This window comes from Heterodontus francisci, unplaced genomic scaffold, assembly GCF_036365525.1.
Source record: "Heterodontus francisci isolate sHetFra1 unplaced genomic scaffold, sHetFra1.hap1 HAP1_SCAFFOLD_61, whole genome shotgun sequence".
Lineage (NCBI taxonomy): Eukaryota > Metazoa > Chordata > Chondrichthyes > Heterodontiformes > Heterodontidae > Heterodontus > Heterodontus francisci.
In genome coordinates this window covers 1715695-1734748 of record NW_027141441.1, presented here as the reverse complement: position 1 = coordinate 1734748, position 19054 = coordinate 1715695, and the positions used below count along the sequence as shown (strand labels likewise).

The 19054-nt window shown below is 44.1% G+C and overlaps 1 protein-coding gene and 1 non-coding gene across 2 annotated transcripts; both read right to left on the bottom strand.

Annotated features, from left to right (window-relative positions):
- Positions 1 to 338: 338 nt before the first annotated feature.
- On the bottom strand, positions 339 to 412 carry trnat-agu (transfer RNA threonine (anticodon AGU)). Its single transcript has one exon. It is a non-coding gene; the product is annotated as a tRNA-Thr (tRNA).
- Positions 413 to 15139: 14727 nt separating this feature from the next.
- Positions 15140 to 15439, bottom strand: LOC137363429 (histone H4-like). The gene has a single exon (XM_068027257.1). The coding sequence runs from the start codon at positions 15437 to 15439 to the stop codon at positions 15140 to 15142; it is 300 nt and encodes a 99-aa protein (XP_067883358.1).
- Between the last annotated feature and the right edge of the window lie 3615 nt (positions 15440 to 19054).

Sequence of the window (19054 nt, the reverse complement as noted above, 5' to 3'; positions counted from 1 at the left end):
CATGTCCCCAGTCTCGGTTAAATGCAACACATAACGACACAAACACTCTGAAACATACAACGCAGTCACACTTTCCTTCAGTGAGATTAATGTCGAGCTGTTTTCCAGATTGAATGTAACCGTGAACAAATTTGTATCAAAGAAGTTGCCTTTGGCGTATCAGCACTGAATTTCTGGACAAGGAGGAACAGCCATTCCCAACTCACATCCTTCACAAAGGCTGTTTTCTCCTGTGACTGAAATTCATCATGTAATTTGAATTCCAAGTTCAAGTTCACAAAATAGAGATATAAATGATTGACAAGGAAACTTCTGAAGCATATCACAAATGTGACATAAGGCTCTGTTGGGAGTTGAACCCAGGCTCTTCTGTTTACTAGACAGGTGCTTTAACCAACTAAGCTACAGAGTCAAATCAAAAATGCTTGTGTAGTTGAAATCAGAGGAGGATCTGTTTATTCTCATCACACGTCTCCACTGGTCACAACATATTTTAACTTTTCCTGCTTACTGATACAGTCATATACTCTATTTTTCCCAAAACTGAGAATGGAGGTGGAGGGGCGACATGATCGAGGTTGACAAAGTTATGAGTGGCAGAGACAGAGTGGATAGTCAGAAGCTTTTTCACAGGGCGGCAGAGTCAGTTACGAGGGGACATAGGTTTAAGGCAAGAGGGGCAAAGTTTAGAGGGGATGTGCGAGGCAAGTTCTTTACACAGAGGGTGGTGAGTGCCTGGAACTTGCTGCCGGGGAAGGTGGTGGAAGCAGGGAAGATAGCGACGTTTAAGAGACATCTTGACAAATACATGAATAGGATGGGAAGAGAGGGATACGGTCCCCTGAAGTGCAGAAGGTTTTAGTTTAGACAGGCATCAAGATCGGTGCGGGCTTGGAGGGCCGAATGGCCTGTTCCTGTGCTGTACTGTTGTTTGTTCTTTGTACATAGATAACACGTTTATAGATGTGGTCACCCACAGCTTAAGAGTATGCAGGGAGAGAGGGAATGGGTGACCACCAGGCAGTCAAAAAGAATCAGGCAGGTAGTGCAGGACACCCCGAGTGCGTCTCACTCTCCAGCAGGTATTCAGTTCTGAATACAGAGGACAATGATGCTTCACCTGGGGAGTGCAGCCGGAGCCAAGTCCATGACACCATGGGTGACTCAGCAGCAAAGGGGAGTACAGGGAAGACTGGAAAAGCCATAGTGATAGGTGATTCAATCGTCAAGGGAACAATCAGGTGTTTCTATGGCCACAGACGTGAATCCAGGAATGGAGTGTTGGCTCCCTGGTGCCAGGGTCAAGGATGTCATTGAGCACTTGCAGAGCACCCTGAAGCTGGAGGGTGAACAGCCAGCAGTGGTAGTCCACATCAGAACCAACAACATAGGTAGATATAAGGATGTTGTGCTGCAGTCAGAACTTAGGGAGTGAGGTAAGAAATTAGCAAGCAGGACATCAAAAGTAATAATCTCCGGATTACTCCCAGTGCCACGTGCAAGTGAGTACAGGAATAGATGGATAAGACAGATGAATGTACAGGAATAGATGGATAAGACAGATGAACGTCTGGCTGGAAAGATGGTGCAGGAGGGAGGACTTTAGATTTTTGGGACAGGTTGGACGGTTTGCACCTGAACCGAGCCAGGACGGAGTTCCTTGCAGGATGTTTTGCTAGTGCTGTTGGGGAGGGTTTAAACTAGTTTGGCAGGGAGATGGGGACTGGAAGGTAGAGTCAGATCAGAAATGAAAATGGAAGGCAGAAAATTAATGGAGTCTGGAAGAGAGAGGAAACACTGATTAGAAACTTCAAAACAAAAAATGTTGGCAGTGCTCAACGATATCTAAATCAATGCAAGGAGTATAGCAAATGAAGCAGATTAGCTCAGGGCACAGTTAGACACATGGCAGTATGATATCATAGCTATTACACAAACATGGCTAAAGGAGGGACAGGCGTGGCAGCTCAATCTTCCTGGTTTCAGGGTTTTCAGACGTGAGAGGGAAGGGGATAAAAAAGGAGGAGGAGTGGCAATTTTGGTCAAAGAAACTATTACAGCTGTGAGGAGGGATGATATGTTGGAAGGTTTATCAAATGAGACCGGATAGATTGAGCTGAGGAACAAAAAAGAGGCAATCACACTGCTGGGAGTGTACTATAGACCCATAAACAGTCAGAGGGAGATGGAAGAGCAGATATGTAGGCAAATATCTGAGAAGTGCAAGAACAATAGGGCAGTAACAGTGGGGGATTTGTACCACCCAAACATTAACTGGGATACTTTTTGTGTAGAGGGAATTGAGGGAGCAGAATTCTTGAGGTGCATTCAGGAGTACTGTTTTAGCCAATATGTAGCAAGTCCAACAAGAGAGGGTGAAGTTTTAGACTTAGTTTTAGGAAATGAAGAGGGGCAGGTGGAAGGAGCGGCAGTGGGACATCAATTTGGTAGTAGTGATCATAATTCAGTCAGTTTTAATATAATTATGGAAAGGACAAGGACAGAACAGGAGTTAGAGTTCTCAATTGGGGGAAGACCAACTTTACTAAGGTGAAGATTGATTTACCGAAAGTGGACTGAAAACAGGTAGTTGAAGGTAAATCAGTGTCAGAGCAGTGGGAAGAATTCAAAGGGGAGATTCCAGTGGTTCCGAGTCAACATGTTCCCACAAAGAAAAAGGGTGGGAAGGCCAAATCTAGAGCCCCATGGATGTCAAGGAGTTTACAGGTATAATAAGGCAGTAAAGGAAAGTTTATGCCCAACACAGAGAACTGAATACTACAGAAAGCCAAGAGGAGTACAGAATGTGGAGGGGGGAAATCAACATTGAAATTAGGAAAGTTAAGCGAGAGCATAAAAGAATATTGGCAATCAAAATTATGGTGAACCCAAAGATGTTTTATCAATACATTGAGAGTAAAAGGATAAATAAGGAAAGAATAGGGCACAGAAAAGACCAAAAAGGTAACCTATGTGTCGGGCAGAAGATGCTGGCATTGTTCTGAATAAATACTTTGCATCTGTCTTCACAAAAGAGGGGGAAGATGCATATATTGTAGATAAGGAAGAGGGGTGTGAAGTATGGATGTGATCCATACAGAGGGAGAGAGGACATATTAATGGGATTAGTGTATATGAAAGTTGATAAATCACGAGCGCCGGATGGAATGCACCTCAGGCTGTTAAAACGAAGCAAGAGAGGAAATAGCAGAAGAGCTGATCATCATTTTCCAGACCTCACTGGATACAGGTGTGGTGATGGAGGATTGTAGGACTGCTAACGTTGTACCTTTGTTTAAAAAGGGAGTGAGGGAGACCAAATAATTACAGGCCAGTCAGTCTAACATCAGTAGTGGGCAAATTATTGGAATCTATTCTGAGAGACAGGATAAAATGTTACTTCGAAAGGCACAGATTAATCAAGGATAGTCAACATGGATTTGTTAAGGGAAGATCTTGTCTAACCAACTTGATCGAAATTTTGAAGAATTAAGAAGGAAGATAGATGAGGGTAGTGCAGTTGATGTAGTCTTCACGGATGTAAATGTAGGGGGTATGAGTTTGCAGATGGCACAAAGATTGGCTGTGTGGTAAATAGCAAGGAGGATAGCTGTCGACTGCAGGAAGATCTTCATGGTCTGGTCAGATGGACAGAAAAATGGCAAATGGAATTCAATTCAGAAGTGTGAGTTGATGCACTTGGGGAGGTTAAACAAGGCAAAGGAATACACAATTAATTGGAGAAGACTGAGAGGTGTAGAGGAAGTGAGGGACCTTGGAGTAAATGTCCACAGATCCCTGAAGGTAGCAGGACAGGTCGTTAAGGTGGGAAGAAGGGATATGGAATTCTTTCCTTTATTAGCCGAGGTATAGATTCAAGAGCAGGGAGGTTATGCTGGAACTGTATAAATCATTAGTCAGGCCACAACGAATACTGTATGCAGTTCTGATCACCTTATTACAGAAAGGATGTAATTGCACTAGAGAGGGTGCAGAGGAGATTCACGAGGGTGTTGCCGGAATTGGGAAAATGCAGCTGTGAGGAAAGACTGGATAGGCTGGGGCTGTTCTCCTTGGCACAGAGAAGGCTGAGGGGAAATCTCATTGAAACATACAAAATTTTGAGGTGCCTGGATAGAGTTGAAGTGAAGGGCCTATTTACCTTAGCAGAGAGGTCAGTGACTGGGGGAAACAGATTTAAAGTGATCTACACTAATGGAATTGATTCTGTATCTTTCCATTTCACAGTGTGTGTGAGTTCTGAACTGGTATCTAATTTGTCTCTCAGGTTACAATATCTTTCAGCACCTTAGAAACTTTCTCTGTAATGAATGTTGAACTTGTATGTAACTTGTATCTCAGGGTACACTATGGGGATGTTTAAACATCCTTTATCATGAATGGATGTGAGCTTTGAGTATGGTATTTAATTTAAATCTCAGGATACATCATTACGTTAGATTCTGTGCCATTCAATCAGTACCATGTGCCAATTCTATCTGATATTTAATTGATAGCTAAGTCTGCATTATATTTAGATTGACACATTGTATTTCAATCTGTTAATGAGTGTGACTTTGACCTGGGATTGAGGTATCTGACTGTCAATGGGAATGAATTGGGGTGAAATGGAAACAATTTATTTCTCTCCTGCTTTGTTTGATTGTTGGATTGAAAGTGTGTCTCTGGAACTCGGGATCAATGTGGGCCTGACTACTTCTGCAGTCTGAGACCAGGGAACTGATGAACTGTCTATCCCTCTGTACTCTGAGTGATAATGTACCTACTGTGTGTGAGAGGAGCTGGCTGCACTGTTCCTTGTGCCTCGAGTGCAGCAACCATCACATTCATCACGATTCCTTCAATTATTTGCCTGTATGAAGAAAAAATATGTCTTAACTCAAGAACAGGGGAGGTGCAAAATATCAAAGAGGTGAATTTAATTTCGCAATTAATAATCATTAAAAACATCCACAAATGAAAACCAGTGTCAGTAACTGTCTCCACTGAAGTACTGAAGCTCCCAGCTCCTGCATCACAAGTGTTCTGGGCAGATCCATCCAGACAAAACACTGCACTGGGATCGTCCCAACTGCTCGATGCTCTTCACATATTTCCAGCCACCCTGCTTCATATGCACAAATAAAGAAAAATAAAGCACCATATGTATATCCCTCAATTCCTTTCTTCCCATACAGTTGTTCCACCTCCCCTCAAATGCATCGATATTATCGCCTCGACCTCTCCCTGTGGTTGCAAATTCCAGATTCTAACCACTCACTACATAAATACCTTTTTCATGAATTCCTCATTGGTTTTATGAATGTCGATTTTATATTTTTGGCTCTTGTTTCAGACAACACCACAAGAGGAAACATATCTGCATGTATTCTATAGAGGCCCTTCACTATTTCCTCACTTTTTTCATTTGTTAGTGTGATGTAGGCATCACTGGCTATGCCAGCATTTATTGCCCATTCCAAATAGCCCTTGACAAAATGGTGGTGAGCTGCCTTCTTGAGCTGCTGCAGTCCTTGAGATGTAGGAATTCCAACGGTGCTGTTTGGAAGGGAGTTCCAGGATTTTGACCCAGTGACAGTGCAGGAATGGTGATATAGTTCCAAGTCAGGATGGTGTGTGGCCTTGGAGGGGAACTTGCAGGTGGTAGTGTTCCCATGCATCTGCTGCCCTTGTCCTTGTTGGTGGTAGAGGTTCCAGGTTTGGAAGGTACTGTCGAAGAAGCCTTGGTGTGTTGCTGCAGTGCATCTTTTAGCTGGTACGCACTGCTGCCACTGTGCATCAGTGGTGAATGGAGTGAATATTGAAGGTGGTGGATGTGGGCAATCAAACAGGCTACTTGAGTGTTGTTGGAGCTGCACTCATCCAGGCAAGTGGGCAGTATTCCATCACACTCCTGACTTGTGCCTTGTGAATGGTGGACGGATGTGGGGAAACAGGAGGTCAGTTACTCGCCGCAGAATTCCTAGCCTCTGACCTTGCTCTTGCAGTCACAGCACTTATATGGCTGGTCCAGTTCAGTTTCTGGTCAATGGTAACCAATGGTCAATGTTAATGGTGGGGGATTCAGTGATGGTAATGCCATTGAACATCAAGGGGAGATGATTAAATTCTCTCTTGTTTGAGATGGTCATTGCCTGGCACTTATCTGATGCCAATGTTACTTGCCACTTATCAGCCCAAGCCTGGATGTTGTGCAGGTCTTGCTGCATCTGGACATGGGCTGCTTCAGTATCTGAGGAGTCATGAATGGTGCTGAACATTGGGCAATCATCAGAAAACATCCACACTTCTGGCCTTGTGATGGAGGGAAGGTTGTTGATGAAGCTGCTGAAGATGGTTGGGCCTAGAACACAAGCATAAGGAATTCCAGCTGTAATGGCCGGAGACTGAGATGATTGACCTGAACAACCACAGCCATCTTCCTTAGTGCTAGGTATGACTGCAAACAGCAGAGCATTTTGCCCCGATTTCTATTTACATTGGTTTTGCAAGGGCTGCCTTGTTGCCATACATGTCAAAGGCTGTCTTGATGTCAAGGGCAGTCACTCCCACCTCACAATGCAATGTTTCTTTAACTCTAAAATAAAAGCAAAAGTCTGTTGATGCTGGAAATATGAAATAAACAAAAATGCTGGAAATACTCAGCAGTTCAGGCAGCATTTGTGGAGGGAGAAACACAATTAACATTTCAGGTCTGTGTCCTTTCATTTTACAATATGCTTTATGTCCTGGTAGATAACAGTGCATTCAATCTGCAGTAATGGAATTAATACTGTATCCTCCAGTCTGACCACTTGTGAGATTTGTGGAGTGGTGTGTAACATGTAGCTCAGTCTGCAGTCTGGTTACATTATTGAGACTTTACAATCAGGGACTGTCTGTTCTATCTGACATTGAATTTGTAGTTCAGGCTGCTGTCTTGTGAGAGTGACACAGTGCCTTGCAATCTGATAGTGGGTGTGATTTTGGACTGGGATTGATGTATCTACCTGTCAGTGGGACGGAGTTGGGGTGAAATGGAAACAACTTCAGTCTGTCATGCTCTGTGTGACTGTTGGATTGACTGTTAGTCTCTGGAACTGGGGATCAGTGCCAGTCTGACTAGTACTGCTGGCAGTGATTGTGGAACTGATGTCTCTTTTCTCTCTGAATGATACTGTACTTACTGTGTGTGAGAAGCCGGCTGCACTTCCCCTTGTGCTGAGGCATCATTCTATTTATTCTGCTTCCTTCAAGTATTTGCCTGTAGAAAGAAAAAGTATTTATTATAATTCAGGAAGAGGTGTGGTGGAAGTTACAAGAGAGACCAAAACAATCTTTGAATGAATAATCATTGTGAACAATCACAAAGGAAACCCAGCAATACAAACAGAGTCAGTGTCTGATTCCACTGCAGTCCTTCAGCCCCCAGCTACTGCATACCAGGGGCTTTGGCCGTTTTACAACAATTAAATGACATCCAGAAACAATCCACTGGGCCATGAATGGGACTGACCGACGGAACAGGGACTTTTACACAGGTCAGATTTCCAGTTCCCGCTCCCATGGTCTAACCGTTCAAGCGAAACCAAACAGCCGCTGTTTAAAATGTGTCCTTCACACTTCTCACCTGGTGCCAATAATAGATTCTCTTTGTGTAACTCCCCACATTCTGACTGTCCGCTTCTATTTCCACACTTCACTGTCCAATAACAATAAACTGCGGGACCAGGCTGGATCGCTCTCTTTGAGCTGGCACGGACATGTTGGGCCGAATGGCTTCATTCTGCGCCGGAAATTTTCTATGTTTCTGTTTGCTGAATTGTTGCCTGAATCTGCGCCTGCGCTCCCCTCCCCCAGCACTGCCTGTGAGCGGAAGAAGATAGTTTGAAACAGTCGCGAATGGAGAGATCCCGTTCCCGGGGGAAGGAAGCAAACAGCAGCCTCCTTCCAGCAGCATATCGCTTTGGGAGCGTGTCCGCAGATGGACTCAGAGATCAGCATCGAGTCCGGGGCAAGTTCAGGGGCAGACGGGGGCTGTTTGTAAGAGGCGGAATGGAGAATCAACTGGTCCCGGAACATGGGGTGAGTGGGGGAAGGGAGAGGCCATTCTCAGGCTGTGTGTCGACGGGGAAAGGAGACAGAATGGGAAGAACCTGTTACTGCAGTGCAGTCAAACAATGATAATATTTGTATGACTGGGCTTCCTTTGTGGGGGCTCATTATTATTCGAGAGATTAAATTCATTAAAATCCTGTATCTTCTATCTCACCTGTATTTTAGTTACAAACATACTTTTGTTCAAACAGACAAATAATTGAATCAACCAGAATAAATGTGATGTTTCCTCCACCCAAGTTACAAGGAAGAGTGTCACCAGCTCCTTCTCACACACAGTCCGTACATTATCACTCACAGAGCGCAGAGACACAGACAGGTCATCAGTTCCACAGTCTCAGACAGCAGAAATAGTTCCAGAGACACATTTTCAATCCATCAATCAAACAGAACAGGAGAGACAGACGTTGTTTCCATGTCACCCCAACTCAGTACCACTGATAGGTAGATTCATAAATCCCAGTCCAAATTCTCACCCACTATCAAATTATCAGTGTGTCAATCCCACAATAGTGCAACCTCAGCTACAAATTAAATACACATAGAACTGACACATGGTTCCCTTTTCAAAGGTATAGAATTAAGGGCGGTGCAGTGGTTAGCACCGCAGACTCACAGCTCCAGCGACCCGGGTTCAATTCTGGGTACTGCCTGTGTGGGGTTTGCAAGTTCTCCCTGTGTCTGCGTGGGTTTCCTCCAGGTGCTCCGGTTTTCTCCCACATGACCAAAAGATTTACAGGTTGATAGGTAAATTGGCCATTATAAATTGCCCCTCGTATAGGTAGGTGGTAGGGAAATATAGGGACAGGTGGGGATGTGGTCGGAATATGGAATTAGTGTCGGATTAGTATAAATGGGTGGTTGATGGTCGGCACAGACTCGGTGGCCGAAGGGCCTGTTTCAGTGCTGTATCTCTAAACTAAACTAATATAATCTGAGATTCAAGTTAAATACCAGCCCAATATTTACACATGTTATCAGTTTATTATCAGTATTAATTCCCATAATGTGTCCAGACATATACATTAGATACAAGTCCAAATCTCAAGTGCATAATCAGATTGAGAGATTCTGAAATATCGTATAACCTGAGATACAAACTCAGATTCCAGTTTAAAACTCATCCGGATTGTGAAACTAAAAGATACATTATAAATTTGATGAGTTTAGTCTGAGCTATAAATTACATACCAGTCCTGAAACCTCATAGTGTCAGATGGAAGATACTGTACAATTCCAGACTGAGCTCATTTTGCACACAAGTCCAAGATTCTCCCTCAGAGTCAGACTGAATGGCATTGATCAAATTGATTAGCACAGCCTGAGTTACATTTGCACATCAATCCTGTATCAGATTGAAAGATACATTATCTCAACTATTTATGGTCTATATTAATAACTTGCATAAAGGGACCAAGTATATTGTTGCCAAATTTGTAGATGGTACAAAGATAGGTAGGAAAGCAAGTTGTGAGGAGGACACAATGTGTCTGCAAAGAGATATAGATAGGTTAAGTCAGTGGGAAAACATTTGGCAGATGGAGTATAATATGGGGAAATGTGAGATTGTCTACTTTGGCAGGTAGAATAGAAAAACAGAATATTATTTACATAGAGAGAGACTGCAGAATGCAGCTGGACCAAGGAATCTGGGTGTCCAGGTACATGAATTACAAAAATGTTAGCATGAAGGTATAGCAAGTAATTAGGAAGGCAAATGGAATGTTGGCATTTTTAGCAAGGGGAATGGAGTTTAAAAGTAAGGAAGTTTTGCTATAACTTTACAGGGCATTAGTGACATCCCATCCCCATACAGTTTTGGTCTCCTTACATAAGGAGGAATATACTTGCATTGGAATCAGTTCAAAGAAGGTTCTCTCGACTGATTGCTGGGATGTTGGATTGTCTTATGAGAAAAAGTTGAGCAGGTTGGGCCTATACTCACTGGAGTTCAGAAGATTGAGTGGTGATCTTATTGAAACCTGTAAGATTCTCAGTGGGCTGGACAGGTAGATGCTGAGAGGATGTTTCTCCTTGTGGGGGATTATAGAATTAGGGGTCAGAGTTTAAGATAAGCAGTCTCTCTTTCAAGAAGGAGATGAGGAGGAATTTCTTCTCTGAGAGGGTTGTTAATCTTTGGAATTCTGCTCTCCAGAGGACTGTGGAGGCTGTGTCATTGAATATATTCAACGCAGCGATAGACAGGTTTTTGATCGACAACAGAGTCAATGGTTATGGGGGCAGGCAGGAAAGTGAAGTTATGGCCACAATCAGAACAGCCATGATCTTATTGAGTGGCAGAGCAGGCTTGATGGGCCAAATGGTCTACTCCTGTCCTAGTTCGTATCTTCTTATGTTCTTACACACACACACACACACACACACACACACACACACACACACACACAACCAATGTGTGGCGGATCTAGAATTAATCCCACTTACATACACAATACCAGTGACTGAAAGGTACAGAATTAATCCCACAGATAGATACAGTACCACCGACAGGTACAGAATGAATCCCATGCTCACAGTCAGCACCCGTGATCGAAAGATACACGTGATTCCTACCCTCACATAACAATATCAGACTGAGTTACAGAATGATTTACACATTCATACTGGGCACCAATGACTGCGAATTAATTCATCCCACAATCACACACACTACCAAAGGCTGACAGATACAGAATTAATCCCACACTCCTATGTAGTAGCAAAGACTGACACATACAAAATCATTCTCAAATACTCCGACAGTACCTGGCAGATTCAGTGACTGCCAAACTCACATAAATCACCAGAGACTGACAGATAAAGAATGAACTCACATACACACACAGAGATACTGACAGATATAGCTTGAATTCCACACATACAGAACCACTGACAGATTCAGACTAAGTCCCAAATCACATAACATTCCAGAGACTGACCGAATGAATCAAATACTCACACACAGTGCCACTGACAGAATGTATTCCACACTCACATACAATACCGAAGACTGCCAGATGCAGAATGTATCTCACACTTACACAAAGTACCAGTGAGTGACAGGTACAGAATGAATCCCACATTCACACATGACGTTAGAGATGGACAGCCAAAAAACAATAAGACTGCCAGAATAGATAGAATTCACATCAAAATTCTAAAATATGGCAGAGAAACACTCGACACAAATACATGTCTCATTTCCCTCATCTGGAAGGAGGAGAGCATGACAGGGGATCGCCGTGATGCGGTAATTGTGATCATCTTTAAAAAAAGTTGACACGACCGACTGTGTTAACTATAGAGGGGTATCCCTGCTGTCCACCACAGGGAAGGTCATCACAAGAGTCCTTCTCAACTGCCTCCTCCCCGTGGCTGAAGAGCTCCTACTGGAATCACAATGTGGATTCTGTCCACCAACAGGCACAGTGAACATAATCTTCACAGCAAGACAACTTCAAGAAAATGTAGGGAGCAGCAGCAACTTTTATACATGGCCTTCTCTGACCTGACAAAGGCCTTCGACTCTACCAACCGAGAGGGATTATGGAATGTCCTCCTCATACATACTGCACTACGACATGCAAGCTGTAATCCTTGCCAACGGATCTATCACTGACCCAATCCGAGTGCAAACTGGGGTCAAGTAAGGCTGTGTCATCGGCACCAATGCTCTTTTCCATCTTCCTTGCTGCAACACTCCACCTCATCTCCTCACACTCAAACACAGTACCTGACAGTGACAGAATGAATCCATACAGCACCAGAGACTGAGTTACCAAATTACATAAAACACTCAAACACAGTAGCCTAGACTAAAAATGAAATTAATTGCACACTCACATGCAATAGCAGAGACACAACGACACAGAATCAGTCAATAAGTGTCCTCCTAACAACAGCCAGGACATTTCCAGGAAGCTCTCCACAGGGAGCAGCTCTTTCAATATAAACTGGGGCTGGAGAGAGTCTTTGTGCAATATACTTCCTGATTGCAGTACGGGGATTTGTGATTGGTTGCAAATATTTAATCTGATTGGATGGCGAAAGAGACCAAATGTCGAATTACAATATTAAATCGTTGGGACATCATTCCAAATCACCCAATCACAATCTTTACTTTCCCCCATCCCCCATTAGCATAGTGCTGTGGGATTGTCTATTTAATCTGCACTCGGAAGGGGTTTGGTTTATTTCTGTGTCTGAAATTGAAACTAAAGATGGTTGAGGAGAAGAAGAAAGCAGCTGCTAAGAAGGGCGCCAAGAAAACCTTAAATAAACCGTCCACAAAGGGCAGCAAGAAGCGGAGAAAGTCGAGGAAGGAGAGTTACTCCATCTACATCTACAAAGTGATGAAGCAGGTTCACCCCGACACCGGCATCTCCTCCAAGGCCATGAGTATCATGAACTCGTTTGTGAACGATATTTTCGAGCGCATCGCGGGTGAGGCTTCCCGCCTGGCCCATTACAACAAGCGCAGAACGATCAGCTCCCGGGAGATCAAGACCGCAGTGCGCCTGCTGCTGCCCGGGGAGCTGGCCAAGCACGCCGTGTCGGAAGGGACAAAGGCGGCGACCAAGTACACCAGCTCCAAGTAAAACTGCACAATGGACTGAATAACATCCCAAACACAACGGCTCTTTTAAGAGCCACCCACAATCTCTCTGAAAAAGCTGCATCCGAACATCTCTATGAAATCATTTTAAGACAATGTGCAACATAATAAATGTCCCACTGCTGTGTTTTTGTCTGCTGTCCCATAAACCGAACTCAAACCCATAATCCGCTCATCCGCCTTTACTTTTTTGCTTAAAGCTGTTATTGTGGTTTTGCACAGCCCCTGAATGACCGCATTAACAGCTGCTTTCAGCGGCAAGAGTCAGACATCAGTCCCTTCACTCTATTCCTGAAATGTGAACTGATTCATCATTTTATTAACAGTAACTCTTCGCAGTGTAACAGCCCGGAATGGGATTATTACACAGCAGACTAAGGGCAGTTTGAGGACTCGATCCTGCTTCCTCTTTTCAGAGAAGGACACTGATTGAAGATAAACTGAATGTTTCCCTTCAGGGAAATGCTGTGAACAGGGATTTAGTACCTCCCGGGACAGTTTGAAAGCAATTGTAGAAAGATCCACAATTTAAATAACATTTTAAACCCGCGTCTGTAATTCGTGACGGAAAAAGTTGAATAAAACAAAATAAAGAGAAGGGATTTTAAATATTTGACGAAGGATGACATTTATTTTAATCCGCTCCTTTCTGACAATGAAATTGGCGGTCTTATTGAAATTGACAAATTTTCTGCTTCTGATGTTTTGGCGGTAAACCCCGCCCTCTTCTGTTGTCAGTGACAACTGATTGGTGAAGAATATAGGCAAATGAGGTGAATTAAGTAACGGCCAATGGGGACAGTTTTTAGTCTATAAGTAAAGTAAATGCGGCGGAAATTATCCATTCTTTGTGAAAGTATTTGCGAGATTGTGGAAATGTCTGGAAGAGGAAAGACCAGCGGCAAAGCTCGGGCCAAGGCCAAGTCTCGCTCCTCCCGGGCTGGATTGCAGTTCCCGGTGGGCCGTGTTCACAGGCTCTTGAGAAAGGGCAACTATGCTGAGCGTGTGGGTGCCGGAGCCCCGGTCTATCTGGCTGCTGTGCTCGAGTATCTGACCGCTGAAATCCTCGAGCTGGCTGGCAACGGCGGCCCTTGACAACAAGAAGAGCCGCATCATCCCCAGACACCTGCAGTTGGCCGTCCGCAACGATGAGGAGCTCAACAAGTTGCTGGGGGGAGTGACCATCGCTCAGGGCGGGGTGCTGCCTAATATCCAGGCCGTGCTGCTGCCGAAGAAAACCAGCGCTCAGAGCTCCCAGAAAAAGTAAAGCGGCCAAAATGTCACCTAATACACCAAAGGCTCTTTTCAGAGCCACCCACAGTCTCTGTGAAAGGGCTGATTACTGTCTGATTCCAGAATGCCAGTGACAGGACCGAATGAGAACTATTTCAAATGTTTAAGCATCTGTTTCAGTGATTTCTCACTGTCACCCCAAAGCCTGTCTAATTTATTACTTCCACACTGAGTGAGTTATTTGTCCCGTTACAGATTGCTGAATAGAGTCTTACCGCCATGGACAGATAAGTAGACAAAAAATTACAGATTAAAACTTCGTAATATATATAATCCATCAAAAGCTTTTTTTATTCCGCTTTTATCAGCACAAAGTCCTGGCCCGATTTTACGAACAGCTTTAAACTAACGCCAGATTTACCATTAATTCGCTTCTTTCCGACACTGAAATTGACGGCTTTTTCGAATTCAAACTTTCTGCCAATTTAAGCCAGTGATTTGCTGTATTTTCTAATTCGAGGCTCGGCAATTGGTTAAGACATGTGAATGAGACGTGGGTGACCAATCAGAAGTGGGCTCTGGACAGCGCGGGCTCAAATTGCGGGAATTCCAGGTCCCTGAATGACTGAGCTGAAACTGATCAGTTTCACAAACCCTGTCAGTTTCAGTGCAGGAAACACCGTCTCGGGGGAAATAACATCACAAGTGGGTCTGGTTCCAGTGAACGATTTAACCGCTGCTGCAAAACTCCCGGATTCCCTCATTGCAGCGAAATCATTTTGAAATTCTATGAAAACAATGAGTGATTCTGGAGGAGTGATGTGGCTTTTCACTGAGGGCATGTGTCGACTGGGGAAATAACTAACTGGAGAGTCTCGGGCACTGTTTACACAGCCCGTTTAGAAAATCAAATCCACTGCACATCCTTGCTGCAAATGAAATGTCAAATTCGGGGATTCCAGTTTTTTTCATCCCGAACACAGCAGATTGATTGAACAAAGAATTAAAAGTAAAATACTGCGAATGCTGGAAATCTGAAATATTTCAGATTGATTGAACTGTTCTGAACAGCCTATCCCAGCTCCCATTTCTCGGTCAATGCTCTCTCTGTGAGGCGGTGGGTGGCTCTTGGAAGAGCCTTTGTTTTGTGTTTGCTGGAAATGGTCAAATTGTTCAACCGCCGAATCCGTAGAGAGTGCGGCCCTGCCGTGTCAGAGCGTACACCACATCCATGGCAGTGACCGTCTTGCGCTTGGCGTGCTCAGTGTAGGTGACCGCATCCCTGATCACATTCTCCAGGAAAACCTTCAACACCCCGCGAATCTCCTCATAGATCAAACCCGAGATCCGCTTGACCCCGCCACGGCGGATTGCTGGTTTGGTGATGCCTTGGATATTATCACGAAGCACTTTGTGGTGCCGCTTTGCTCCGCCTTTGCCCAGTTCTTTGCCTCCTTTACCTCTGCCAGACATGATGATTCTTCACTCAGGTCACTACACAATAAAAGAAGCAGACTCTTGCAGGCTCTACTTTACACAGACCGCCCGGACCTGCCTGAGAATGGCAGAGAGAGAGCAGGAAGGGGAGGAGACAGAGTGAAGATTGAACAGAGAGCAGATGGGGAGGAGACACCCAGAGTGACAGACGGAGAGAGAACGGCCCCTCATCTTTCAGCTCCACCTCCAATTTCCTCTGGTTCGCCAATTTCAAACCCTTTATGAACAGTGGAACCGAAACCCAGCTCTCCACACAAACCCTTCCAGACTCGGCCTTCATAGTCAAGGCTTTCCAGAAAGCCGGAGCTTTTAAATATGGTTCCGCTACAATTAACACTCAGTAATATTCCCACCTAAACACAGTCCATTCTATAACAAATAACCTACTCAGTAACATCACCATTTCCACACACATCCTCTTCCAGCAGTTTACAAACACCTTATTGCAGCTGTTTGGGGAATCTCCTGTGTTAAGATTGGAGTTGGAAAGCGGCCTTTACCCGGCAGTGTTACCGTCTCACACTGAATCTGCCAGACATCCTGTTGATCTGTCTCGTTCCCCTCTGTCTCTCTTGACTAATACATGGCACGGGTAGTATTTCAGAAAGTACTGCAATGGAGGGAGTGCTGGAGACTCCAGGCCAATCCTGGAGGGATGGGGGAAATATCTTTAGAAATTCCCTGGAGAGAATCGTGATATGACAGGTCTCCAGGGACAGACCAAGGAGAGAGTGTGGACATTGAATGGAAACATGGCAAAAAGAGTTGGGGATTCAGGAACACAATCCTCTCTGATACGTTACAGCCTCCCCTCTGCTCCTGCTCTTAACGAGACACTTTTCCAGTTTAAATTTATGGACAAGGTGGGTTAGTTACTCTCAGGGTGGGTGGGGGGAGAGGAGCCTCAGTGGCCATGGGTGGGACAGGGAAAATGGAGACAGAGAACCAGGACTCCGGTCACTCCCCAGCGATGTCTGCTGGAAAGTATCTGTGGATCGGATGATGCCGGGGTCCCATGGAGAGGGGAAGGGGGTGGGGTGATGGAGTGAGGAGGTGGAGAGGGAGTGTTCGTGGTGTCACAGCCAACCCCCTGCCCAAACCAATCTCCCACATCCCAGCATTATATTGTCCAATTCCTGGAGGCGGAGGATGGCGATTCCCGTTGGATTAATTTCTAATGTTCGCCATCTTATCCTGATAAAATCACCAGTTCTGAAGGAGGCCATTCTGTACTTATTCTGAGGTCATCGAGGGGTCATCTTTCCCTTTTCAGCTCCTGACTGCTGGTATTTGTGCTGTTAAATGTGAAATGCAACGTATGTTCGCAGCTGTTTCTGCCCTGTTGCAGCCATAGGAACATAGAAATGGGGGTCGGCCATTCAGCCCCTCGAGCCTGCTGCACCTTTCAATTAGATCCTGGCTCACCTGTCTCTTAACTCCAGCTGCCTGCTGTGATTTCATAAACCCTCAGACCGTCACTGGATAAACATCTCTCAATCTCAGGTTGGAAATTGTCAATTGACCCTCTGGTTTATCTTATTTTTCGGAGAGAATTCCAGGTTCCCGCTCCACATTGTGTGAAAAAGTGCTTCCCGGCAATATTCCTGAAAGGCAGAACTCTAATTTTTGAGTTCTCTCCCTTTGTTGTGGAACTGCTTGTTTACAGATCTGACCGAAGTCCACACTGCAGAACAAACAGCTGTTTCTCTGATCCTATCACTTCAGCTTTGGATTTGAAGCTCATGCCTCTTTCCATGATGATTCTTTGTGCCCTATCTCTGTAAATGGTTATGCCTGTCTTTTTCTGGGGTATGTCAAACATTCTTTTTTCCAGTCCTACTCAGGACCCCACCCCCAGCTCTTTTTCCGGTACAATGATGACTGGATCAGTGTCATTTCCTGCTCCCGCTCCGAACTGGAAAATTTCATCAACTTCGTTTCCGATTTCCCCCTCACTGTGGTTGACAGGGCTCTCAACCCTTTTTATTATTTTATTTTATCTTTTTTTTTTAACCATGTGCCTGCCTTGAACTTGGTTTTTCAAGTATGTGCTTTTGGACAGAACTATTGATTATTCTGTCATTAACACTCTCTCTGCACTAATATTTTGTCTTTCACTACACCATTAGCACACTCCCTTTGCCTTTGCCCCATGACCTCCTTGTCAGTTAATCTCTCCTGCCCTCTGCCCGATTACACACCTTCCCTTTTCTTCTCTTCCCCACCTCCCCCCACCCCCGCTTCACTTGCTTAAAACCTATTACATTGAGTGTGGGACAAATTCAATCCATCTTTTGTACTGTATGAGATTAATTTTGACACACTTTCTGGTACGTTATGTGACAGCGAGTATAATTCTACATCTATCTGTCTGTGGTACTGTGTCTGAGTGTGAGATTATTTCAATGTCAGTCTATGAAACTAAATGTGATTGTTTGATTCATTCTGTATGTCAATCATGAGTATTGTATGTGAATGTGTGGCAGCTTCTGTATCTATCTGCTACTGTGGGTGAATATGGATATCATTCGGTATCTGTCAGTGTCCAGAACTAAATGTGAGTGTGAGATTCATTGTGTATGCATCAATCTTACAGTCAGAATGTGACTGTATGGTTCATTCTCTATGCGTCAGTCTAAGGTACTATATATGCCAGTGGTTTTAATTATGTGTCTGTCATTGTATGTGAGTCATTTTATGGTCTCACTGTATATCTGTCAATCTCTGGTTCTTTCTGTGAGAGTGAGATTAATTCTCTATCTGATGGTCTCTGAAGTTAATTGATTTTGTGACTTACTCTGTGCCTGTCAGTCTATGATACTGTGAATAAGAGGGGAATATATATGGTGTCTGTCTGAACTTGGTATCGAGTATGATTGTAGGATTCATTGTGCATCTATCAGTATCCAGACTGAATGAGAAATAAGGTTCATTCTGTGCGTGAAAATCTCTGGTATTCTAGCCACGTGAACTCGAATGTGCCTGTCAGTCTTTGACACTGTATCTGATTGTGGGATTGACTCAATACCTTTCAGACTTTGGTACTATGCATATGTGTGGTTCAAGTTCTGCATGTCAGTCTCTGTTACTCCATGTGAGTGTCGATATCCTTTATGTATCTGTCAGTCTCTCGCAATGAATGCAAGTGTGGGATTAACTCTCTTTTCAACAGTATCTGGTACTGACTGTGAGCATGTGACTCCTACAGTATCTGTCAGTGTTTTCTATTGTATTTGAATGTGCAATTCCTCCTATGTCTTTCAGTGCCTAGTACAGTGTGTATGGGATTCATTCTGTACCTGTCAGTATCTGGTACTGAATGAGATTGTGGGATTCATTCTGTTGTCTGTCAATCTCTGCTAATGTACGTGAGTGATATCTGTTATGCATATATTATTTTCTGGTACTGGAAGTGTATATTGTATTTATTCTTTACTTGTTAGCCTCTGGTACTACGTATGAGTGTGGGTCTCATTCTGTATCAGTCAGTTTCTGGTACAGTCTGCGTGTGCATATCCACGGCTCATTTTGCATTTGGCAGTCTCTGGTACGAAATATGCGTTACAATTCATTTTTTATGTGTCTGTCTAT

Bases quoted from the DNA above. Each gene is read 5' to 3' on its own strand.
- LOC137363429 (XM_068027257.1), bottom strand. From the start codon at position 15,439: ATGTCTGGCAGAGGTAAAGGAGGCAAAGAACTGGGCAAAGGCGGAGCA.